At 39.5% G+C, this 26,263-nt stretch overlaps 2 protein-coding genes across 2 annotated transcripts in view; one reads left to right on the top strand and one right to left on the bottom strand.

Annotated features, from left to right (window-relative positions):
* Positions 1–81: 81 nt before the first annotated feature.
* dhx8 (DEAH (Asp-Glu-Ala-His) box polypeptide 8) lies at positions 82–13,742 on the top strand. Its single transcript, XM_073867000.1, has 23 exons — positions 82–309; positions 695–773; positions 872–944; positions 1,076–1,167; positions 1,258–1,364; positions 1,481–1,837; positions 2,000–2,144; positions 3,069–3,272; positions 3,354–3,441; positions 3,773–3,870; positions 3,993–4,140; positions 5,845–6,026; positions 6,105–6,299; positions 6,415–6,600; positions 6,709–6,919; positions 7,288–7,469; positions 10,094–10,234; positions 10,315–10,470; positions 10,562–10,699; positions 10,783–10,911; positions 12,176–12,372; positions 12,457–12,636; positions 12,718–13,742. Exons 1-23 carry the CDS (start codon positions 194–196, stop codon positions 12,935–12,937), a joined length of 3,624 nt encoding a protein of 1,207 aa, XP_073723101.1. The 5' UTR covers positions 82–193; the 3' UTR covers positions 12,938–13,742.
* Positions 13,743–15,241: 1,499 nt separating this feature from the next.
* Positions 15,242–26,263, bottom strand: part of etv4 (ETS variant transcription factor 4) — a 34,542-nt gene continuing 23,520 nt past the window's right edge. The window contains exons 8-12 of the mRNA XM_055175350.2: positions 22,813–22,881; positions 22,350–22,397; positions 21,390–21,562; positions 16,866–16,967; positions 15,242–15,687 (exon numbers count right to left, since the gene is read on the bottom strand). Coding sequence (XP_055031325.2) covers positions 15,460–15,687; positions 16,866–16,967; positions 21,390–21,562; positions 22,350–22,397; positions 22,813–22,881 — 620 coding nt within the window. The 3' untranslated portion in view covers positions 15,242–15,459. The remainder of the gene's footprint in view (positions 15,688–16,865; positions 16,968–21,389; positions 21,563–22,349; positions 22,398–22,812; positions 22,882–26,263) is intronic.

Below are 26,263 nucleotides of genomic sequence, written 5' to 3'. Positions count from 1 at the left end.
CAAAATCATGTACTGGTAACAAATAATGACAAATTATACCTACAACAGCGCGTTTTAAAAGTATTAGAGTGTGATTTTGTTGCTGACCGTTTGAGGGCTCATGTAACGTAACCCGGAAGTAGACGTTATCAAGCAGGAGTACGCATTGTCGCGTTCTTCCTGTACGTTAAGCGAAACATCAACATTGCTGAAGATGGCAGAGATCGGAGATGACGAGCTTGAAAAGCTCGAATATTTGTCTTTGGTGTCTAAAGTCTGTACCGAACTTGACAACCATTTAGGAATCAGCGATAAGGATCTTGCTGAGTTGGTAAATTGGACTTGAAATGTGGCACGTTAGTGTCAACTGTTGAAGAGCTAACTTTAGCAAGTTAGCTTCTGTCTGCTGTGCTAAAGGACTCGGCGTGTCAGTTAACGGTTTTGTTTCATTAAAATACAAACAAGTCCATGTAAAATGTTACGCGTACTCTAACTCGAATTGAATTGTTTGTCCCGTGTAAATATCATGTAAAGTTAGTTGTGTAGTTTACGCCATAATCTCAGTTATTACATTTGTTTTGTAGCTTTAAAATTGTGGTAACTGTTAGTCACTACTAAACTTGACAACAGACTGCTATTTACAATCACAACCTGCTATATATTTGTTTATGAAAATTTGTACTAATAATCTATTGATGTGCATTTCAGCTGAGTTTGTAATCAGCCTTGCTGAGAAAAACCCAACCTTTGATGGATTTAAAGCAGTGCTGGCTAAAAATGGAGCTGATTTCACTGTAAGGCAAACTTTTGGATATTTTATGTATTTTTGTCAAGCTTTGTTCCTGTTTCTCTCTAAAATACTGGTTAAATGTCGTTTGTAATCTGTTGGCAGGATTCGCTCATCGGCAATTTGCTTCGTCTCATTCAAACCATGCGCCCTCCTGCTAAAGCAACTACCAGTAAAGGTGAGAGAGATCAATTGCACTTTTAACAACATCTGAAGGCGAAGCATGCAGTGTATTTTATGATGTCATCTATCCTGACTGCTCATGATGTGTTTTTCTGCTCTTCTGGCTCTTTTATGTTTATTGTACAGCCTCTTATCCTGTGGCTAAGCCAAAGAATGAAAAGGACAAGCTTAAAACACTGTTTCCAGCTCTGTGCAGACCTGACAATCCTTCAACCAGGGTGATGAAGCAGCTCTTTGTTTTACATTTTTACATTGTTTTATAATTAGTAATCATGTTTGGCTCACAAACTACCTATTCCTCAATCTAGACTATGCTGGATGCAGATGATGTGAAAGTTGCTGCTGATGTAATGAAAGAGCTGGAGATGTTTATGCCCAGTGTTAGTGGATCAGACTCAAGCAAAAGCAAACACAGGTAAGGAACCATTTATGTTATAAATAAGCATAAATTATGCATCATTGTGTTTTTGTCACTAAGTTTTCACAGCTGGGCGTCTTGAACGTGTTTGACGTCATCCAACTTCTGTTTAGATCTGAAACCAGCAGCAGCAAGAAGAAGCGGAGGAGCAGAAGTCGCAGCCGCAGCAGAGAGAGGGACAGAGACAGACGCCGACGCCATCGGTCTCGTTCCCGCTCACGTTCGAGGTCTCGCTCTAATGACAGAGACCGGAGGAAGCGCAAGTCTCGCTGGCACTCTCGCAGCAGGTCCAGGAGTCCTGCACGGGGAGACCGAGATAAGGGCTCTGAGCGAGATAAGGGCTCCGACCGCTGGAAGGACAAACATGTGGACCGGCCTCCACCAGAAGAGCCCTCGGTTGGGGATATCTACAATGGAAAAGTAACCAGTATCATGCAGTTTGGCTGCTTTGTGCAGTTGGATGGTCTTAGGTTTGTCTTGTTTCTTTTTTCTTATTAAACATTTCAGGTTTTTAGGCTGTTATGCATTATGTGAGGTTACGTAAAAAAATATTCTTAGATCAACCTTGTTTGTTCTTGTATAGATGTGGTATTTATAATAGATGGTCATCCTTCTTTAACAATTTCCTTTAGGAAACGCTGGGAAGGCTTGGTCCACATTTCCGAACTTAGAAGAGAGGGTCGGGTGGCAAACGTGGCGGATGTGGTTAGTAAAGGTCAAAGGGTCAAAGTCAAGGTGTTATCCTTTACTGGATCCAAAACCAGCCTCAGTATGAAGGTGAGTGATCTTTAAATGCAAAGCAACAGGTCTACATGTTTTAAAGGTTATCCACAAAGAGTAATTTTTTTAATTCAATTTTTTATTACAATTAAAGTTTTATTGAACCACAGTTTGATGTGTTATCCAGGATTCCCACAGGTCCTTGAAAGTTTGTGAATCTAGGGAAAAAATTCAAGGCCCTGGGAAGTTTTTGAAAATATACATACATAGATACAGGTCATGGAAAGTGCTTGAATCTATTTTATGCAAGAAGTTTTCTGGAAAAAAGATCCATATTATTCCCTGTGTAGTGTAGGATAATATTATTTTAATATTAATTTTAGACTTTTTAAGCACACGTCTAAACTGTTCGCTTTAAATGCTTATATCTTCTGTATGCGAATGTTGACTCATACCAAAATACTAGTACATAAATACATAGTTGTGTTTGACACATGAAAACGTCTTGGGTTACATATGTAACACTTGTTCCCTGAGAAGGGAATGAGACGCTACGTCTCCCTTGCCATACTTCCTGCATCCCTGTAAAGTCATCTTTGGCAATATTTCAGATAGCGATATACTTCCTGGCTCCCGGGTCACCCTGTCTTTGTCGTTAAGCCTCACCATTGGTTGAATTTGATATACACATTCAGACACACTTACCCCTGGAGGCATCTACAAAGTGTCACCGCAGTGAAGTTTCCTCGAAAGGAAACTGTAACAATGTATCTTAAAAGATAACACGATGTAACCTTGCTCTCACTCGAATTTATTCCTTGAATTTGAGGGTATTGGACCTGGAAAGTCCTTGAAAGGTCCTTGAATTTGAAGTTAACTAAGGTGTGGGAACCCTGGTTATCAGAAGTTGCCTTTTTTTCCAGACCATATCAATGTTTATATAAATCATACCCCCTGACCTTTTGCACTATTGTCTTGTAGGATGTTGACCAGGACACAGGTGAAGATCTGAACCCTAACAGAAGAAGAAATATGGGTGGAGACGGTCACGAAGAGTCAGCCATGAGGAACCCAGACAGACCCACCAACCTAAACCTGGGCCATGCACCAGAGGTAGAGGACGACTCACTGGAACGCAAAAGACTCACAAAGATCTCCGATCCAGAGAAGTGGGAAATCAAACAGGTATGTGGAAACCCCTTGTTACTGCGTCTTTTGAACATGAGATGTGTCCACATTTTAATTTGCATTTTAATTTGTTTTTAGATGATTGCTGCCAATGTGCTATCTAAAGAGGAATTCCCAGACTTTGATGAAGAAACAGGAATTCTGCCTAAAGTCGATGATGAAGAGGGTATGCCTTTATCATTATGTTTGCATAATGTTTTTAAAGTCGTGATACTTTTAAATTAACATTTGATTGGTAAAGATTATAAACATGTTTTTGCCATACAATTTTAGTTTAACCTTAACCATAATGTGAGAGTAACACAATGCAGTTTGCTTTTCCTACTTTATCTGCCTTATTTCCGGCCTTCTCTCTACTGTATCTATAAAAATGTCAACAATGCAAACAAATAAACTTCTCCGAAGTCTTTCAGAATATGTCAGTTTACATGAAACGTTTCTAGCTGCACCAACAATCCACCTCAAATTTAGTATCTGTGTCATGGTTTGTCTGTCAGATGAGGACTTGGAGATTGAGCTGGTGGAAGAGGAGCCTCCATTCCTGAGGGGACACACCAAACAGAGCATGGACATGAGTCCTGTCAAGATTGTCAAGGTATGTCAGACCACCTGCCTTCTTGCTTGACAGCTGCCTGAATAATGTTGCGTTGCTTTGAAGGAAACTGAGCTCTGGATTTTTCATGAACCTAACTGCATATTTGTACCTTTCTCCTACAGAACCCTGATGGATCTCTCTCCCAAGCAGCCATGATGCAAAGTGCCCTAGCAAAAGAAAGACGAGAGGTGAAACAGGCACAGCGGGAAGCTGAGATGGACTCGATTCCCATGGGCCTGAACAAACACTGGGTGGACCCACTGCCTGATGGTAAGATATTCAAACTTTATTATTTATTTAACTCTTTCCCCGCCAGCGTTTTTTTTTTTTAAGTTGCCAGCCACCGCCAACATTTTACATGATTTTCACAAAAGTTTAATGCCTTCCTGAAAATGTTCTTCTTCAAATATATAAACATACAGTATTTCAAATGAAAGAACACACCCTTTCAAACAAAAAAGTTTCATCATACCTTCATTAGTTCTCTTTTTATTACCTCTCAGATATGGGTAGGTTTCTTCAAAAACATCAAATTTTGAGCAAAAAACTGAGATACCGTATTTTCCGGACTATAAGCGCACTTTTCCACAGTTTGGCTGCTCCTGTGACTTATAGTCAGGTGCGACTTGTATGTCAAAATTAACATGAACCAAGAGAAAACATAACCATCTACAGCCGTGGAGGGCGCTATATGCTGCTCCTGTAGCCTACCCCTGATAAACAACTAAAAAATGAAAAACTGTTAACTAAAACATTAACGTAATGTAATGTATGTAATGTAATACATAAGAACACAAACAAAATGCCTCCAAAATAAAAATCCTATTCTGCAGATTACAAACTGCATGTAATTAAACATGCAGCTGAAAAAAAATATTTTCTAAATAAATGCGACCTATAGTCCAGTGCGATTTTATGTTTTTTTCCTCTTCATAAGCATTTTTGGACTGATGCGACTTATACTCCGGAACGACTTATAGTCTAAAAAATACGGTAATTACAGTTTTGTGAAGGTATTTTGATAGAGATCTAATGCACAGCGATCCTCAAAACATACATGGACATACATCTGTTTGCCCTAGGGCAATACTTCCGAGTTTTAAAAATTGCAGAAGAGCTCCACCTGGTGAGTAATAGCGGTATTCGGATTGCTGGAAATACTCGCCATTGACAGGGAAGCGTTTTCTCTTAATTGACGAGTTAACTCGTCAATGGCGGGGAAAGAGTTAATAGGGGATAGTTTACCCAAAAATTCAAATTCTGTCATAATTGACCCACCCTTATGTTGTTCAAAACCTGTATGAGTGTCTTTATTCTGTTGAACACAAAACTGAGATACTTTGATAAATGATGTTAGCCACACATTTGACACAACCCACTTCCATAGTATTTGTTATTCCTACTATGGAAGTCAGTGGGTACCACCATCTGTGTGCATACCATTATTTATCAAAATATCTTCTTTTGTATTTAACAAAATAAAGAAACTCATACAGGTTTAGAACAACATGAGGATGAGTAAATGATGACAGAATTTTCTTTTTTTGGTGGGTGAACTATCCCTTTAAAATACTATGACCAATACTGCATTATATTCAGTTTTGGACGTTAAAATGTACTTAATGGAAAAGTGTAATAAAATTGCTTAAAATTGGCTAATCCAGCTTTATAAAGCAGGATTGTGCTTTTAAAAAGTCCATGTCCATTTTTTAACAAAAGATGTTGTCACATATAAGACACTGATAAGTCCAGATATACTTCCTGTCTGTATTTCCGTACTAGTAGTGAGTTCATAGATGGCCATCTGATTTCCTGAGCTCTGCTGTTGAGGCAAATGGTGGCTGGTTTGCGTTAAATCTTTTCTGCTCACGTGCCCTCTGGCCTTGTATGAGCTCCAGCCCACACAGAGCTGATATCACATTTCTACATCTCTAATAAATGCCGTTTCCTGTTTTCACACACCCATCCCTGCAGTTGACGGCAGGCAGATAGCCGCCAACATGAGGGGAATAGGTATGATGCCCAACGACATCCCAGAATGGAAGAAACACGCATTTGGTGGCAACAAGGCATCATATGGCAAAAAGACTCAACTTTCCATCTTGGAACAAAGAGAGAGTCTTCCCATTTACAAGCTGAAGGAGCAGCTTATTCAGGTATGGGACTTAATATCCAGATTTTTCTTGGATCAACGATTTAGTTTGGTGAGAGACTCAATTGTCGTGTCTTTACAGGCTGTCCATGACAACCAGATCCTGATTGTGATTGGGGAGACGGGCTCGGGGAAGACCACACAGATCACTCAGTATTTGGCTGAGGCTGGATACACCACACGGGGGAAGATCGGTTGCACACAACCCAGAAGAGTGGCAGCCATGTCTGTGGCTAAAAGAGTGTCGGAGGAGTACGGTTGCTGTTTAGGTCAAGAGGTGAATGATTGCTTTCTTTCATTTCTATCCGTTCACGACCTAACCAATTATCCATACCCTCAATTCTCCAGTGTATGTGACCTTTATGTCATAAAGTCTTTCTGTATCTGTGCAGGTGGGCTACACCATCCGTTTTGAGGACTGCACGAGTCCAGAGACGGTCATTAAATACATGACGGACGGTATGCTGTTAAGAGAGTGTCTGATTGACCCTGATCTGGGCCAGTACGCCATCATTATGTTGGACGAGGCCCACGAGAGAACAATCCACACAGACGTGCTCTTTGGTCTGCTTAAAAAGGTACAATACACAAGCTGAGGCTTTGTTTTAGTGCGTATACTTGCATTGAGTCATATGTCAGGCTCGTCAGAATGTAAATGATGTATTGTTTTCTTCATTATTTTTTAGACTGTACAGAAGCGAACAGACATGAAGCTCATCGTGACATCCGCCACACTAGATGCCGTGAAATTCTCACAGTACTTCTACGAGGCACCTATTTTCACAATCCCCGGTCGTACATACCCAGTGGAGGTTTTGTACACTAAAGAACCTGAGACGGACTATCTGGATGCCAGCCTGATCACAGTCATGCAGATCCACCTCACTGAACCTCCAGGTGACATTTTCACATATGGGAACACACTCCCAGGGTTCCCACGGGTCATGGAATTTGGAATAAATGGTCTTTTCCAGACATTGAAAGTCATGGAATTTTTTTGCCAACGTCATGAAATATGAGGGATTTTCGTTGCTTTAAATTTTAGTGTAATCCGCTTGTTAACTTGTGACGTAAGGAATACCATTTCTGTTTCCAACCCTCCGCTGGCTAAAACTGTTTAATGGCACAGTTTATTCATTTCACGCATTTAAATTTTTTAAAACTCACGTTGTACAGTACATTATCCAGGCTCATGGCATCCTGTACGCAGCATATTGCTTGGGAAAATAAAGCATGCTTTTCTAAAAATCATCTGTAATGTGCAGGTGACATTTTGGTGTTCCTGACGGGTCAAGAGGAGATCGACACTGCTTGCGAGATCCTCTACGAGCGAATGAAATCTCTCGGCCCTGATGTGCCAGAGCTCATCATCCTACCAGTGTACTCTGCCCTGCCCAGCGAAATGCAGACCAGAATCTTTGACCCAGCACCACCTGGAAGTAGAAAGGTACTTTGAATTTTTGCTGTTCTCTGCTCACCTATTACATCTCAGATGATAAGAAGAGTTTGGTTCCAAAACGCAATAAATCCATTTTGACTAATTTCAGTAAAAACATGTTTTCTATACCAAGAAAGTGACAAGATGAAAACCACTATTTTCTCTTACAAACTTTCACATAGCATCTTAAAGGAATAGTCTACTCATTTTCAATATTAAAATATGTTATTACCTTAACTAAGAACTGTTGATACTTCCCTCTGTCATCTGTGTGCGTGCACGTGGGCGCTGGAGCGCGCTGCGGCGCTTCGATGGCATGTAGCTTGGCCCCATTCATTCAATGGTGCCATTTAGAGATAAGGTTGGGGGTGACCAAACACATCAACGTTTTTCCTATTTGGGACGAGTAGTTATTAGAGCAGGTTTGGTGGTACAAAGTAGAACGTGGCGCTTTTCTGGGCGGATTTGGAGGAGGAGCTACGTTTTGTGGCGTGGTGGCACTTTTGGGAGTACTTCGACTCGGCGCAGTAACACCCTCCCTCTCCCATTATGAGAGTGAGAAGGGGAGCGGACTTTTCAGGCGAGTCGAAGTGCTCCCAAGAGTGCTGTTGCGCCATAGAGTGTAGTTCCTCTTTTGAATCCGCTTGGAGAAGCGCTGCGTTTTGTTTTGTACCACCAAACTTGCTCGTGTGGCTGCTCGTCTTGAGTGGGAGGGGCGTTGGTGTGTTTGGTCACTTCTAACTTTGTCTCTGGGTGGTACAGTTGGATGAATGGGGCTAGGCTAGATGCTGTCGAGGCGTCGCGGCGCGCTCCGGCGCTTGCGTGCGCGCGCACAGATGATAGAGGGATGTGTCAACGGTTCTTGGTTAGGGTAATAACATATTTTAATGTTGAAAATGAGTAGACTATTCCTTTAAGGTTATAATCAGGGCTCGACATTAAGGCTTGTCCGCTTGTCCGGGACAAGTGGATTTTTTGAAGGACAAGTGTAAGAGAAAATTAGTTGTCCGACTGGACAAGTTAAATTCCAAACAATGTTCCTAACGTTATGTGCCGTTAACGACAGAGCAGAAAACGCAGCGCAAACACCGAGTGGAATATTGAACAGAGAGCGTGGCACGCCGACACACACACGTTTACACCTTATTGTTACTAAACAAGCTGCGCGCGCATGAAACCTGATCGCCAAACACGGAGGGGAGGGACGGCATCGAGTGGAGAGTGATGTTTCTTCAGGCTCTGGCGTGAATATAAATGACAGACACTTCAATCGCGTTTTCATCCCTGTGTGTCAAAAAGCCGATTTAAGTCCTTATTTTTTCTCTTCTAAAGTTCGGTAAAAACACATAATGGGCTTAAAATCTTGTTTAAGAATCTGTTTTATAATGAGAATCTCTCTTCCAGCGCGCCTATATATGTGTGTGTGCGCGGGCGGGCGTGCCGCGCGACAGCCGTTTGAATCTGACAGAGTTCGTCACTTCAAGAATCCCACACAAACATTACAGCGTAAATGCTGGGATTAAGATTGATTTTATATATAACAGATAGATACATTTTCAAAGATTTATTATAAAAACTGATTATTTTTTTCACACAAAATGCAATAAATCATGACAAGTTTTTTTCAAAATGCTATAAATCTATTGAATCAATATATAAATGTGCATTCATCTTTGCCATGTTATAGTCATTTAGTTGACTAGTGATATACACTGATTAATATGACTTTGTCATATTAAGAACACTGTCATTGCTGCCATCATCCTTGGATGTCGTCGCTGAACTTTTTGACAGCGATCAGCTGTAAAATGTTTTGGTCCTGCTTGATTTTCGTTGACTTCAAGTAAATTAATGAAAAGTTTTCATAAGATCAATGTGTTAGCATGACAGAAGCTTGATGCTGTCGGGAGAACAAGCAACAAAGTACATGAGGAAAACTAGGATTCCGTGTGTATTCAAAGCGCCACCATTGTTGCTTACAGTGTGTGGAATGGTGCGCTGTGATTTGTTGAGCGGATTTATTGCATTCTGCAGAGAAGGAAAACTTGCGTTTATCACGTTTTGTAAATAAATGGAGAAAAGATGACAGATAACATGGCAGATATTGGATTTTGCGTAAAATTAAAGGGGGTCGCACACCGGCCGCCCAGCTCTAAAAAAATCAAACGCATTGTTTTCTATGAGTATACGCACACCGGCGCCGCCAGATTGCGCCTGTCCGTGCTTCCCAGCTTTGACTCAGGAAGTTGCTCAAATCCCTGTCACTCCACACAGAGCCACTCACATAGTTTAACATTAAATAACATCATATTTGTCCCAAATCATTAACGATTAACATTGGCTGATAACGTATATTTTGCATTTTGATGTAGACGATATCTGACAAAGCTCGCGCTATTTAATGTGCACTTCCGGTTTACAATACCTCGAGTTGTCCTAGACGCGGCGCGACGCTGAGCTGCGCGGCCAGTGTGCGATCCCGTTAAGAATTTACTTTTTAATACTGACCTGATACAATACTGATATTGCCGGTAACTATTTTTTTTAAAATGGCGTTTATCGTGTTTTGGAACCAAACTCTTCATATATTTTGACCGCATATGCTTTATTATCTATTTTGTTTGTGTTTCCAGGTGGTTATTGCTACTAACATCGCTGAAACATCTTTGACCATCGATGGTATCTACTATGTGGTGGATCCAGGTTTTGTCAAACAGAAGGTTTATAATTCCAAAACTGGCATTGATCAGCTGGTGGTTACGCCGATCTCTCAGGTAACATTCGTAATGACCCTTACGCTGTGCATAATACACTTCAAGTACATTACCTGAACCTGTTTTTTTCTGCTACACAGGCTCAAGCTAAACAGCGGGCGGGCAGAGCTGGTAGAACAGGACCTGGCAAGTGTTACAGACTGTACACAGAACGTGCCTACAGAGATGAGATGCTCACCACCAACGTGCCCGAGATTCAACGAACTAACTTGGCCAGCACCGTGTTGTCTCTCAAGGTACAATCTCACTTTCACTCCCTTGTGTATATGCATGTATGCATAAATAAACTTGCTGTAAATTAAAAAAAAAAATTTTGTCTACAATCAGGCAATGGGCATCAATGATCTGCTATCATTTGATTTCATGGACGCTCCACCCATGGAGACACTCATCACAGCCATGGAGCAGCTGTATACTCTGGGAGCCCTGGATGATGAAGGACTGCTCACACGCCTCGGTCGTAGAGTAAGTCTGTTTTTGCTAGGGTGTAGAGGCATGAATTTGAATAGCAGTTGTATGTTTCATTAATCCTTATTCGTTTTCATCAGATGGCAGAGTTTCCTCTGGAGCCCATGCTGTGTAAGATGTTGATTATGTCCGTTCATCTTGGCTGCAGCGAAGAGATGCTGACCATTGTGTCAATGCTGTCAGTGCAGAATGTCTTCTATAGACCAAAGGTATTTCTGCAGCCCACTCACAAACACTTTTTTTTCAGATCTTTGAGTCAAATTTCCCGCAGTACTGGAAAACCTGGAATAAAGCTTGAAATTTCCCAGGCATGGAATTTTCTATATTAAACATTCAATTTCTTTATTCTAGTATGCTTTACTCTCACTTTTATCAACTTTGAATGCAATTTTTATAAAATGTTTAAAGGATTAGTCCATTTTCTTAAAAAAAATTCCAGATAATTTGCTCACCACCATGTCATCCAAGGTGTTGATGTCTTTCTTTGTTCGGTCGAGAGGAAGTTGTGTTTTTTGAGGAAGGTATTCCGGGATTTTCTCATTTTAATGGACTTTAATGGACCCCAACACTTAACAGTTAACTCAACACTTAACAGTTTTTTTCAGCTGAGTTTCAAAGGACTCTAAGTGATCCCGGGCGAGGCATGGGGGTCTTGTCTAGCGAAACGATTGTCATTTTTGAGAAGAAAAATAAAAAGTATGCACTTTTAAACCACAACAACTCGTCTATCTCCGGTCCTGTGAAGCGCCAGCGCGACCTCACATAATTGCGTAGTGACGTAGAAAGGTCACGTGAAACGCACATTTGCGGACCATTTTAAACAATTAACTGACACAAAGACATTTATTGGTATCATTCGACATCGACGTCGGAACGGTCCTTTTTCTCCACACTTGTAAACACTGGGGCGGAGTTTCGCATTCGTCATCTGTGACCTTTTGACGTAATGACGTATTGCGTGAGGGCGCGCTGGCGCATCACAGGACTGGTGATGGATGAGAAGTTGTGGTTTAAAAGCATAAATGGCATATTTTTTATTTTTCTTGTCAATAATGACAATCGTTTCGCTAGATAGGACCCTCATGCATAGTTTGGGATTGTTTAGAGTCCTTTGAAACTCTGTACATTAAAACTATTAGGTGTTGGGGTTTATTAAAGCCCCTTAAAGTGAGAGAATTTCTGGAATGTTTTCCTCAAAGAACGTAATTTCTTCTCGACTGAACAGGGACAGACATCAACATTTTGGATGACATGGTTCTGAGTAAATTATCTGGATTTTTTTTTTTAAGAAAATGGACTAATCCTTTAAACATAGGAAAAAGTAATGGAAATATATTGGTCAGATGGTTTTAGAAACCTAATGAGTGATCAAAGTGTCTAAGCCCAGGTTTGGCGTCAGCTGGAGTGAGATCCAATCCAAGACGACTGATCTTAAAGATCCTTATTTCGGGATGTCTTTCCTCTACATATTAGGACAAACAAGCTCTGGCAGACCAGAAGAAGGCCAAGTTTCACCAGCCTGAGGGAGACCACCTGACTTTGTTGGCTGTCTATAACTCTTGGAAGAACAACAAGTTTTCCAACCCCTGGTGCTACGAAAACTTCATCCAGGCGCGATCTCTCCGACGTGCTCAGGATATTCGTAAACAGATGCTGGGTATCATGGACAGGTAAGGAGTTGATAACAATAGAACACAGGTTTACTTCAATGTCAAGTTCACATTGCGCTTATACTCTGCTGTCTCCCGTTTCAGGCACAAGCTAGATGTTGTTTCATGTGGAAAGGCCACTGTGCGTGTACAGAAAGCCATTTGCAGTGGTTTCTTCAGAAATGCTGGCAAAAAGGATCCACAGGAAGGCTACAGGACGCTTATAGACCAGCAGGTGGTGTACATCCACCCCTCCAGTGCTTTGTTCAATCGCCAACCAGAATGGTAAATTTGTAACAGTGGAAACAATATAAAACATTAATCTAATTTTATTGCTAATACTAAAGTTGATTTTGCTTTCCGCAGGGTGGTATACCATGAGCTCGTGTTAACCACCAAGGAGTACATGAGAGAGGTGACCACCATTGACCCGAGGTGGCTGGTAGAATTCGCTCCGGCTTTCTTCAAAGTGTCCGATCCAACGCGCCTCAGCAAGCAGAAGAAACAGCAGAGGTTGGAACCCCTTTACAACAGATACGAGGAACCAAACGCATGGAGAATCTCCAGAGCTTTCAGGAGACGCTAGAACTTTCAAACAAGGTCCTTATAGACTGCAAGTTTCGGATACTGATGAACAAAGCAACATTTTTGTTGTGGAGGATAACATGGACAAAATTCCTCCTGTATGGGCGCTAGTTTTGGAGATAAGACAAGATCTCTTTCACTACCACGTTTGAATATAAAGGTGATGTTGACTCCTTTCTGCTTGCACTGTATTTGTCAATTTTATGTTTTTTATATATAAATTAACAGTATTTATATACACATAAATGCTGTTAATTTTAGACTTTACAAGCCTTGTAAAATAAATTCAGTGGCAATGGCTTGACCATTCAAGGCAAAGATTACTACTTGGGTTCTTTGATGGTACAGTACATAAAAGGGTTAAACAAAAGTTGTCTGGGTTTATGTATCCTATCTGTATACTGTATATAAATGCAGCTGCTTGTCATCCAGGCTTCCTGGGCAACCCATTTGTTGTATGACGTGTGGACAGCACATCCGTCTGGTCAGTGAATGTTGACTAAAGTATCTCAATTAATTCAGTTAGTTCCATTACGGATATCTGGGCATGTAAGTGAACAGGATGTTAGAGTCACTATCTATCATACACAGATCTCATCCTTATTTGGGACATTTCTTCTGTTTAATCTTTAATTTGTTGATTCAGTACTGGATCAATGTATCGGACCACAAAGATTTTGCATTATAGCTCTTTTATTAGAGGAAATGATGGGGGGTGAGTCCATCCGTTTTTGATATTGTTACAGCTTATGTCTTATTTCTGAACCATTTTTAACTTAAATTAAACTTGCCTTTAAAAAAGTTAACTAGAGCTTTTCTGTTTCTTTGTATTGAGATGTTTATAGAAGCTACATTTTAAATAAATGTAACTAAAATTTTATTTTTTGTTAGTAAATAAAAAATATTTAATGTTAAAAGGGACACTCCACTTTTTTGAAAATATGCTAATTTTGCAGCTCCCCTAGCGTTAAACATTTGATTTTTACCGTTTTAGAATCCATTCAGCTGATCTCCGAATCTGGCGGTACCACTTTTAGCATAGCTTAGCATAATCTATTGAATCGGATTAGACAATTAGCATCACACTAAAAAGAATAACCAAAGAGTTTCGATATTTGTCCTATTTAAACTTGACTCTACTGTAGTTACATCGTGTACTAAGACTGACGGAAAATTAAAATTTGCGATTTTCTAAGCAGATATGGCTAGGAACTATACTCTGGTGTAATAATCAAGGACTTTGCTGCCGCAACATGGCTGCAGGAGGCGCAATGATATTAAGCAGTGCACGAAAATAGTCCTTTGCTATTGACAGTTACTAATGGGACTATTTTTGGCTGCTGCATAATGAGCATATTTTCAAAGTTTAGAGGTGGGGTGCATGATCTATGAAAGCCAAAGTTGACATTTAAAATCACTTGAACTAACACACCCCTACCACAATAGAATCTGGACCTTCTTTTCATAGACCGGCCCCACACATACGCAACCCAGGCAACGATGCCGGTCTGTAGACATGCCCCTTACTGCTGATTGGCTATAAGTGTGTTTGGTACTTGGCCCGACTCTCTTTTCCAAAGTGTTTTTCAAAAATTATGCACCCCGCCTTTAACATGACCACCACCACAGTAATTATCATTTGTTTCTGGGTCACGTTTATAAAATACACAAAGTGCTTATGCCAAATAATAAGAGCCATTTCATAAGAATATTATCTAAAGGAGAAATGAACGGTATGCACAAGGGCTAACCATTAAGGTAAATCTGTTTATAAAACAGCATCTTATCGCTACAGGGAAATTCTTGGAGGATGTTTTGACTGAACTGTCTCCAATAAATCTGCTATTGCAAAAATACTGTATCTTAAGAAATATGCCTTTTACGGGAAATTACAGGACCAGAATGGATTTGGCTTTAGATTAAAGAATAAGTCCACATGAAAGCAATGAATAATTGATGATGGGCTGTTGAATTATTTGAAAATAATGCACACCCAAAATGGAAATGTGACACGAACGGAGTGCCGTCACACTGTGTGTGTGCATTATTTCATATAATTCAAAGGAAATATACCACGGTTACCACAGACATTTCTAAAACATTGCTCAGGTTGTCATTTTAAAACACTTGACAGGTCAGGTCAGGTGTGCGTTTATCGAAAAATAATGCATACCCATTAAACATTTCTTAACCAATCAGAATAAAGCATTCAACAGCTCCGTGGTATAATAATAAATAATTCACCTGTTTTACCTATTGCATTAGAATATCATGATCATAAGAAACTGAGACTGTTCTCATGGTATAGTAGTAATATCGAGTCTTTATTAAGCAATCTCTTAAACCACAGTAATGTGTTTACATTAGATAGGCCTCAGAAATGAGAGGAATGCAGAGTCCCTAATGAGATTAATTTAAAGAAAAAAAAACTTAGCCTTATATACAAGTGGATGGGGTGAGCATGTGCAATAGGTGCAGGGGGTAGTAAACTGGGATGGAAAACATGGGAGAATGATGGTGGCATTAGTACATGTAGCCTTTGGAATAGGGCTGAGGGCCCATGTTGGCGGCAGCTGGTTCGGGAGGGTAAGACGCACCCTCATCAAGGTGTGACAGCGGCACCGTGTCCTCCTCGTTGACGTAGCGCTCGAATTCTGCTTTCAGACTTGGTCGCTGATTGTCAGGGAATGCCAAGGATATCAGAGCCTCCGGCTCACAGACGAATTTGTAAACATAGCGCTCACCCGCCACCTGAAAAACAGCATTATTTTAGTGAACTATTAAAGATGCCTCTCTACCGCCATTTCTGTTTGAAACATAAAATGGCAGGTTACTTTATGTAGCTATATTTAAAGGGATACTCCACGTTTTTTGAAAATATGCTAATTTTTCAGCTCCCCTAGAGGTAAACATTTGATTTTTACAGTTTTGGAATCCATTCAGCTGATCTCCAGGTCTGGCGGTACCACTTTTAGCATAGCTTAGCATAATCCATTGAATCTGATTAGAGCATTAGCATCGCGCACAAAGATAACCAAAGAGTTTTTATATTTTTCCTATTTAAAAATGGACTCTTCTGTAGTTATATTATGTACTAAGACTGACAAAAAATTAAAAGATGTGATTTTCTAGACCAATATAACTAAGAACTATACTCTCATTCTGGTGTAATAATCAAGAACTTTGCTGCTGTAAGATGGCTTCAGCTGGCGTAGTGATATTACGCACTTCTTGAAAATAGTCCCCCTGGTAACTTTCAATAAGGGCGCTGCGTAATATCATTGCGCCTGCTGCAGCCATGTTACGGCAGCAAAGTCCTTATTACGCCGGAATGAGAGTATAGTTCCTAACCATATCTGACTAGACAATCGCAACTTTTAATTTTCTGTCGGTCTTAGCACACGATTTAACTACAGAAGAGTCAAGTTTTAAATAGGAAAAATATCGAAACTCTTTGGTTATTTTTTAGCGTGATGCTAATAGTCTAATCAGATTCAATGGATTATGCTAAGCTATGCTAAAATTGGTACCTCCAGACCCGGAGATTGGCTGAATCAATTCCAAAACGGTAAAAATCAAATGTCTCTTGGGGAGCTGGAAAATGAGCATATTTTCAAAAAAAAGTGGAGTGTCCCTTTAAGTTTGTTGTAAAACTACTAACATTTTCCGTAAAATCCAACTTAAATGATTATTAAAAGCTTATCGTTGTGAATCATGCTAAGGAGACCGTTTTTAAACACTGATTGTTTATGAATAAATGATTTTTGATTATTTTCAACAAAAGCAATTAAAAAATGTCAAAAGCTTTAAATAATATATTTAATATAATGTAAGACAGGATATTTAATTATATTTATTTTTATTTTTAATTATTTAAAATTATTATAATTAAATAATAATTATAATTATTATAAAAAATATTCCAATACCTTTTGCATAATTCCCTTCTCATAATAGTAGCGCAAAGAGCGACTCAGTTTGTCGTAATTCATGGCTGGACGGTTCTTCTGCATTCCCCAAAGTCTTGCCACCTAGAACATAAAAAATATAATATAAAAAAAACATGAAGGCATTTATAAATTCAGTGGCAATGGCTTAGTTGTTTATACAGTTGTTCATAGTTGTTTTACAGCTGACCTGCCAACATCATCTGCTCTACTGTATAAAAACTTTAACTGACCACTAGAGGTCACCGGTGGCCATGTGGTTCCTGTACACTGTGACACGGAAGGGCGAGTCACCACAAACCTATGCAGTTCCCTTTTATATAACAAAATTACCACTAAATTGTTCCCAAAACACCACAGTGCACACAGCAAAAAACAAGACTGTCAGCTTAGCATTTTGCAGTGAAAATATATATATTTATCCTTCAACACGACTTAAAGGTTCAACTTGAGGGACCATGAGAACAAAAACTGACCTTCTCAGGCCAGGAAAGTTGGTCTCAGAGGAACTGATTGTTTGTTTGGTTTTTGAGAGAGAGCTCTGCGCTTTAATTGCCATAGTAAAACTTTAGTTGTAATGAATGATTCATATGTACAGTAGAGCAGAACTGATGGATGCATTTCTGTACGCTGAGTCATGCCATTTAGCCGTCTACCGACCACAGACAATGGAAGGTTAACGTTTGCGTCTCGACCGCTGCGGTGTGCTTAGACTCCCGCCAAATGGAAGGTTGTAATATTTGGTAATGGAGCCATTCTCCATTTTATTTCACTATGCTGTTAAGTGGGGTAAATAATGCATAGCACCTAATGGAAAACTGGCATTGTGTGGATGAGTTCTTAGACCCCGGGGAAGTGCGAGTTGATCGTAAGCAAATCCTAAAATCCATTGTTTATTCTCTTTATACACTGTAAAAGCTGAATAAAGTCTGCGTAGAATTGATCTGAAACCCAAATATTCATATCATCCACTTAGTTCTTTTTCAATGATCAATAACTATTAATGTTTTCTGGATCGCATTCATATGTGGCGTCCTGTGAACTCAGAAAGCATGTTGTTTCTTTGCCGCTAAAGGATCTAAAAACAATTGCAAGTCTCAAACAGTTGAACATAAAGTAGTTACGATTTTTTTTTTTAAGCGCCACAATGCTTTTACAGTGTAAACCACTTCTAGTGAAAATGTGACATCTTATTTCTTACAATAGGACTGGCAACTTCCATTTTGCTACATAATGTGGTCATGGTCGAGGGACACAACAAAGCTGAGAGAAATTTAAATGTATAAAATATAAATTTGTAAAAGTCATAGGTTCAATCTCAAAAATGCGTAAATATTAAATGGGACACAACAGAAACAGACTGGTGAGAATGGGGTTTTAGTTATTGTATTTTAACTCATTCCCCACCAATTCCTCCCTAATTTTTTGAAAAGTTGCCCGCCAGCATTTTTTGTGATTTTCACAAAAGTTTTACAAAATGCCTTCCAGGAAAAATGTCTTCTAAAAAAATATATAAACATACAAATATAGCAAATGAAAAAACACACCCTCTGCTTTCAAACAAACAATAAACAAACAAACAAAACTGGAAAAAACGTTTCATCATATCTAAAAAAATTCTCTGCTTATAAACTCTTAAATTCAGAACGATTATCAAAACATACACAGAGTTTAAAATAAGTAAATAATTTATGAATAAACTGAAGCCAAAAAATTATTGACTAATTTTAAACTCCGTTTTTTTATAAATTGGGTAAGTGCGCGATCTAGTGTATAATCGCAGTAATTGAAGATTAACTGAAAAATTCATCAGGAACACGTTTTTTTAAGCAAATGTTTTCTCTTAATTGACGAGATAACGCATCAATGGCGGGGAAAGAGTTAAGAAATGGAAGTTGCGATTCTCTCAATTTCCTTGTTGTGATGTAAATCTAAGTGGGACCTGAGTTCATACATTGGGAACTGATTTTAATGTTGGAAGTTGGGTGTTGGTAAACAAACATGAGGTTGATCAACTGCAGCGAGTCCCCAATAGCCCCGCCCTCACATCATAACTCGTAACAGGAAGAGACAACATGATCTCACGGAAAGTCGTACAAAAAATTTGATTAATTTGTGTCCATTGCACAAAATTCTGCTTTTTTTGTGCCTTTTTCGTGTCATTTTATGTATTGTTTCTTTCCTATTTTTAAATCATTATCGCTTGAGGTTGGAGTTAGGATGTCTAAAATATAACAAAGTGATTCTAACCCCAACCCTAATAAAAAATGGTAAGAAAATAGGAAAAATCAATGAGAAAACAATACATAAATTGCTACGAAACTATTTATGGAAATTTGTGCGAGTCACACAAAAAGACATTTGTGCTCAAGGCACAATAAATTAATAATAAATTAATCTAATTTTTCGTGACTATAACACGACTTTTCGTGAGATCAGTCTGGGAAGAGAAGTTGTTTCAAAGGTGGTTGGAGGTTAATATTTTTGATTAAAGCTTATACATAAAAAATGTAGTACTTATTAATAATTTATAAAAACACTACAATATTCCATAAAAAATAAGATTTTTGTGTGAAGCAATGTGTGACTTTTAGTGCCATCTAGCAATCTAAAGAACAGTTTGTCAATTTAGGGCTACTGTAGAAACATGAGGGCGTGTAATGGTGACAACTGTATGTTCACACCGCCGCCGGAAGTCATTCATTTTCATTGAGAGCTGGTGGCGAGCACCGGCACAGCACATCTTGGACAGTGTGAGCATCGAGGAGAGTTAAAGGGGCCATGGCACAAGACTTTTTTAAGATGTCAAATAAATCTTTGGTGTCCCCAGAACACGTATGTGAAGTTTTAGCTCAAAATACCATATAAATAATTTATTATAGCATGTTAAAATTGACACTTTGTAGGTGTGTGCAAAAATGTGCCGTTTTGGGTGTGTCCTTTAAAATGCAAATGAGCTGATGAAATTCAAACACTGATGACAATAGTCCCTTTCACACATACAGTCTTTACTGGTAATTTACTGGTAAATTGCAGTTAACATGTCATGTGTGAACAGAACCTTTCCGGTAAATCAGTGCTCCCAATTTACCAGTAAGACAGGTTGTAAGATTAACGGTAATTTGCCGGTAAGCGCTGTGTGTGAACGAAAAATATAGCATTGCCAGCATTTAGATGACGTCAGAACGCGCTGACAGATCGGGCGGGCCAATCAGAAAGTTTTTTATACAGGTGACGCGGTTTCCCCCAGACTGTTTACGGACGTTTCCACACACATGTTGCTTAAAAGTCGAGCACACCTGAAGTTAACATCCACATTTCTTCGCCAAAGTTGTTTAAAACAGCTTACCATCTAATTGCCAAATTGCCGACGTCCTTAGCACACCATCTGTGAAGCCTAATGTGCAAACGCGCAGGTTCCGTTTGACGCCGCCTAACGCAATGTTGTTTGGTCACGAGCAACTTCGCGACCGTTTGCCACTGGCCACAGATGTGAAAACAACAAAATACGGACCGTGGATATTAAGTCATAACCCGCCGTTTACAAATACGCCACGGACGGAGCTCGCCGGTCGCGCGCCACAGGTAACTTCCGCTTTCTCTCCGAATTTACCGGTAGTTTGATACTGATGTGTGAATGATGTCTTACTGGTAAAAAGACGGAATGTCACTGCATGTGTGAACAGCACATTTTTGTATTTACTGGTAAATTCATTCTGGTAAATTCATGGTAATTTACCAGAATTACTGTGTGAAAGAGGCTAATGATGGTGGTTTGTTGCAATTAAAACTCAATTGTGCATTTCTCTGCACTAAATGACAGTGCTGTGGTTGGATAGTGCAGATTAAGGGGTGGTATTATTATAATAAGAGCTCTTATGACATTATAAGGAGAGCCAAATTTCAACAAACCTATTTTTTCATGTGCTTGTAAAGAATGGTTTACCAAAACTAAGTTACTCGGTTGATCTTTTTCACATTTTCTAGGTTGATAGAAGCACTGGGGACCCAATCATAGCACTTAAACATGGAAAAGGTAAAATTTTCATGCCATGGCCCCTTTAATGTTGGAAGTTGGGTGTTGGCACCGGCACAGCACATCTTGGACAGTGTAAGCGGCGAGGAGATTTAATATCAGGTCAGCTTTATGGAAATGAGCTAAGGCAACCAATTGGAAGGCGGAAACCAATAGTAGTCCTCCGCTTGAGAGGATTTTAGAGAAAACATTTAATTGCAATAGCATCCACTAATCTTTTTCTAATGCATCGTTGGAAGGGCTCTCGCAAGCGTATAGTAAGAAGACCCGTGGTGTATGTAGATAAAAACGGTTCATACTAAGGTAATAAAACAATACAGTTCATCATGTAGGATCTTTATACACCACTAATAACATAGTTATGTATGTTAAATTGCATTTCTGTCCAGAGATCCTTTTAAAAATCCCAAATTGCACCTTAAACATTAAAAGACGTCACACTTTGTCTGTAAATGTTGGGCACACTTTACCTCCTCGGGCTCAATGAGTTTGAATTCCATGCCACGGCCAGTCCACGCAATGAAATGTGCATTGCCAGGGTCGTCCAGGAGCGCCACTAAGAACTGCCAGAGCTGCAGTGAGCCACGGCGCTGATAGGGGGCACCCTCGCGAAACACGCCACCCCCTTCCTGCTTCACCTCACCTAAGGCAAAGAGATTACCCATGAATTCACCTGTAAACCATAATTACATCTTCCATGTCTTTATCCAAGCAAAGCCTATGATGTCAGTATGTTGACTGAAGATGAGGGATTATAGAGAAAATGCAGAGAAGCTCTTTAAAAGGAAGTAGAGGTTTAATTTGGTAAGTATTTTTCCTTCTTCTTTTGTCTGCTATATCTTTTTAAACATAAAGTCTTAGTGAATGTAAGCCAGGATAGCAACCCTGACAGTAACTGACTTATAGTTCAGTTTAGTGCAGCATTTCCATCAACCATGATGAAGGATTCAAGTCTGTTTGAGGGAAAATTTAAGGGAATAGTTCACATTTTAAAAGTAGTTAAAGGGGTATGGCGTGAGGATGAGTAAATTATGAGGGAATTTTTATATTTGGGTAAACTATTCCTTTAAGAAATGTCTGAATGTCTTCATGTTCCTCTTTTGCATTACTTCCCCTTTTGCATGCACTCAAGCTGGCATGTGATCCACAAGTTTGTGAAAACCGGATGATCCATGTTATCCCAGCATTATATGAGGATGTTCCAAAGTGCTTTAGCGGAAGCAAGGAAATCTGACCTTTTGTATGAGGCAGTTAAAAATGATAATTGTGACGAATGTGCTTATTTAAGAGACCTATAAATAGTGCAAGCCTGTCATTTTTGGTGATATCTGTGATCTGGCTTTAATCTAAAAAAAAATTGCATATTCTTAAGAATCTTGCTTTTGCAAATCTGATAAGAAATCGTTGTATGTTTGGTTATGAAGACTCACCTTCAAATTTCTCAGGAACAACGCGGGAATCATTTTCGAACATGTATCCTAAAGACAGGACAAGGGAATTGTTAGTACACAGGCTTGACATGAGTAATGCGTCAGTAAATGTCAGTCAAGTGTTTCTGAAGCTTCTGAGCATTGCATTAGCACCACAGAAGCTAACAACTAAAAACACCAAAAATGGTGCGGCAAACGCAACAAGAAGGCTTGTTTTTCTTCGCTCCAGGAAAAATACCCGTCTTTTCCAGTAGTAATATTTACCCTGGAATTCTTTATGCAAGGCAGAAACGAATGCTCATGCCAACAGAAACACAGACCCTCTGGCCTGGTTAGCCAATGACCGCACGGCCCTGGCCAATCCTGACTTGCTTTGAGTGTTTGAGATGTGCACTCTGGAACTGCATGTTCTAGATGAAGAAAGCATGTCCAGATACCAGAGTTTTATTAGTGTGCATCATACCTTCACTGTTGTGCTGTGGGTTGGGGTAGCCTTCATTGTGATGGTACATGGAAGGACAACCAGGCACATCTGTGTGGGGTAAACATAAAACCATGAATAATGTATGCATGCAAATTATGTGCTAATATATGAAGAGTTTGGTTCCAAAACGAGATAAGTCTGTTTTTTACATTTTTCAAAAATCTCATTTTTTGATGCATTCCAATTAAAATCAAACTGCAGATGGTTTGTTTTGATTTAAGCCTTTATAACTAAAAAAACAGCTAAGTAGCACAATAAAAACATAATAACACAATAATAAACAAAAAAAATCTAGTTTTGGAACCAAACTCTTCATATATTTACATTCCCCATAATGAAAAGACAATTAGTGCTTGTCTTTTATGTTTGGTATGTCCGTAGGGTTGGTGCAGGGCAGATTTGATAACCTTTGCCATTGAATACATTTTTCATAGTTTAGTCATAATGTCTGACAACAGATATATTTTTACGCCCTGGATTTTAGACAATTAAACCGCATTTAATGAATGGTTGGGTAAAACATGAACAAACTCAACCGTTGGTTTAGATTATCCTAGAAAATGTCCATATTTGATATGAACAGGTTAAAAAAACAAGCTTTTTTAGAGTGAAGAAAGAGCAAAACCTGAAGTCCAGAGTTAGCTTTCTACTTACTCCCCTTCCACAAATTTCTCTCTCTCTCTCTCTCTCTCTCTCTCTCTCTCTCTCTCTCTCTCATATTAAAGTGCATTGAAAACATTGAAAATTTATGAAGCATTTGTAGCCTAGCATGAACACAAAATAGTGCTACACAAAAATATATAACATTGACAAACAAGATCTCTCACTCTTTTTAAGTATCTATAGTGTACATTGGCGGCCGGTGACTTCTTTTTTTCGAGGGCGTACTATGCGAAGTTCGTCACAACATGTATGTTGCCCGTCATGTGTGTGGTGCGTAATTTCAAAATATGTGTTTTGCGCTTCGAGTGATCCTATGTGCATCACGTGTCTTGTCAAAATAAGTGCCTGCTGCAGACGCGTCTAAAGGGTTTATGATAAAAGAGACGCTCGCGCGGGCAAGATACTCGCATAATCTTACACGTAATCAGAGTTTACTGTTAAGAGAGTGTCTTGCGTGTATTTTGTGAGCGTCTCTTTTATCATAAATGGTTTTGATGCAGGCACTTATTTTGACAAAGCAATGGAAGGTGAAACTTTAAACTATTAACATGCGAGTAGAAATTTATAATGCAAAAAATAAAGCATATAATGTTTTTTTAGCGTCACTTTACAGTTAGGCCTCGGAAGCAAAAAAAAAACATTTACTGGAGAATATGGCATTTTCTCGTATCCTTGAGCTATTTTATTAAACAATTTATTTTAGCCTAATGCTACATACATACCAAACGTGGGGCATCACGTTACTCGCTCTAGATTACTTGCAGGATTTAACTTCGTGTCATGCAAATTTTTCGCTCGAGTTGATTATTTTCAACTTGGGCAAAGACGCGTTTGAGGCGAAAAGCGAGGTTTTTTTTCGCGGCAAACGCGCCGCCCATATTGCGTCATTCGCATCGCCCCACGCGAGGACGCGTCTGATCGTGTCTTTGCATTGACTGTATGTAATCTACTTGTAATCGAATCTAATCGTTGAACTCGCATATGGTGTGAACCCACAGTAACAACTTTGATTAACTTTGACAACTTTGTGTCACGCGTGTGCAGCAGGTGAAAGTAGTGAAAACATGAAATGGAGTTTAAATTATATGGACTCTAAACCAAGTGGAATGGATTTGAGGAAACAGCAGCATGGAAGTTAAGGCTGTAGCTAAAACGCGGAACGGGGTTTAATGTATTACTGTGTTTAATGTATTAATGTATCACACCAGATGCAAGTTCAACAATTTGCCCAAGTGGATTACATTCAAAGTCAATGCAAAGACGCGATCAGATTTTCTTCGCTCAGGTTGAAAATATTCAACTTGAGCGAAAAATTCGCATGACACAAAGTTAAATCTTGCGAGTAATCTAGAGTGAGTAACGCGATGCCCCGCACTACGTGTGTATGTAGCATTACTGTGGGTTTACACCATATGCGAGTTCAACCATTTGCGCGGGTAGATTACATACAAAGTCAATGCAAAGACGTGATCAGCCGCGTACTCGCATGGGGCGATGCGAATGACGCGTTATGGGCGGCGCGTTTGTCGCAAAAACACGCACTATTCGCCTCAAACACATCTTCGCCCAGGTTGAAAATATTCAACTCGAACGAAAAATTTGCATGACACAAAGTTAAATCTCGCAAGTAATCTAGAGCGAGTAACGTGATGCCCCGCGTTAGGTGTGTATGTAGCATTACTGTGGGTTTACACCAGATGCGCGTTAAACGATTTGCGCGAATAGATAAAACTAGACACATCTCTGTGTTATGTTTGGAACAATCTTGTTGTTGTCCCTTTTATTTATTTGAACACAAAATCAACACGAAATGACACAAAATGCGTTAAATAGGATAACACAAAACAATGTGTTAAAAACGAACACATCCTTTCTTAGAGTGTGTAAATAAACAGGAAGTTTTGGGATTTATTAAAATAATAGTCTTAAATAAAAAGTAAAATAAAATATTTTTCACAATTTCTGCTAACAATATAATTTTCTACGCATGTATTAAATGTTTTGACTGAACTGCTGCATATTTTCCTGTTTTAGTTTGGTCTTTTATTCTGTAGCAAAGCAGCGGGGATGAAGGGATAAATCTACAGATAACAATCCATACCAACTGGGGCTCCACCTCAGATAAAGAAACTGTGGTTTATCCTCACACAAACATGCTTTTGTTCAAGCCTATCTACTCCAAAGTTGCCACATTTCTGCACATATAAAGTTGAGCCCTGTAAAAACAAGCATGCTTTTTCAATAGTATCAGTGAATAAAGATAAGAAAAAAATACAAGAAAAATATTTTTGTTTAAATTTTAAAGCATCTGCAACTGGATTACAGTCGTTTTAGTTTTTTTATAGTCATCTGTGCTTGTTTGAATGTAGTCTTTACAGAGAACTAATAAGTAGGACCTACGTAGAGTGTTGTGTTTCAACCCCGTGTTGGTCACTAAACCAAGCAGGAGGAGGTGAGCTTGTCTAAGCTGAGAGCCCCCCCTGCTACAACGCCATGCCCCCTCCCTTCGACACAACTTCCCCAAAACACCCCTCCCTCCCCCTGCCCGCTCGACCAAACCAGTGCACAAGCTCGGGTTACCGAGGCTACGCTCATTTTTCCATTATGAGTTCATCTGCCTGCAGAAAAAGGAAGCCGCTGTGGCAACCCTACACCCGGAGCTCTCCACTGGGGATTCTCGGGTTTCCAGTGCCCTCCATTTTCTCAATGAAATTCCTATGCCTCCCTCTCTCTTGAAGTACATACAGAAGGGGGGGGGGTAAAGGAG

This window comes from Misgurnus anguillicaudatus, chromosome 4 (assembly GCF_027580225.2).
Source record: "Misgurnus anguillicaudatus chromosome 4, ASM2758022v2, whole genome shotgun sequence".
NCBI lineage: Eukaryota > Metazoa > Chordata > Actinopteri > Cypriniformes > Cobitidae > Misgurnus > Misgurnus anguillicaudatus.
Note: the sequence above shows the minus strand (reverse complement) of the source record. Positions and strands in the feature narration are given on the sequence as shown.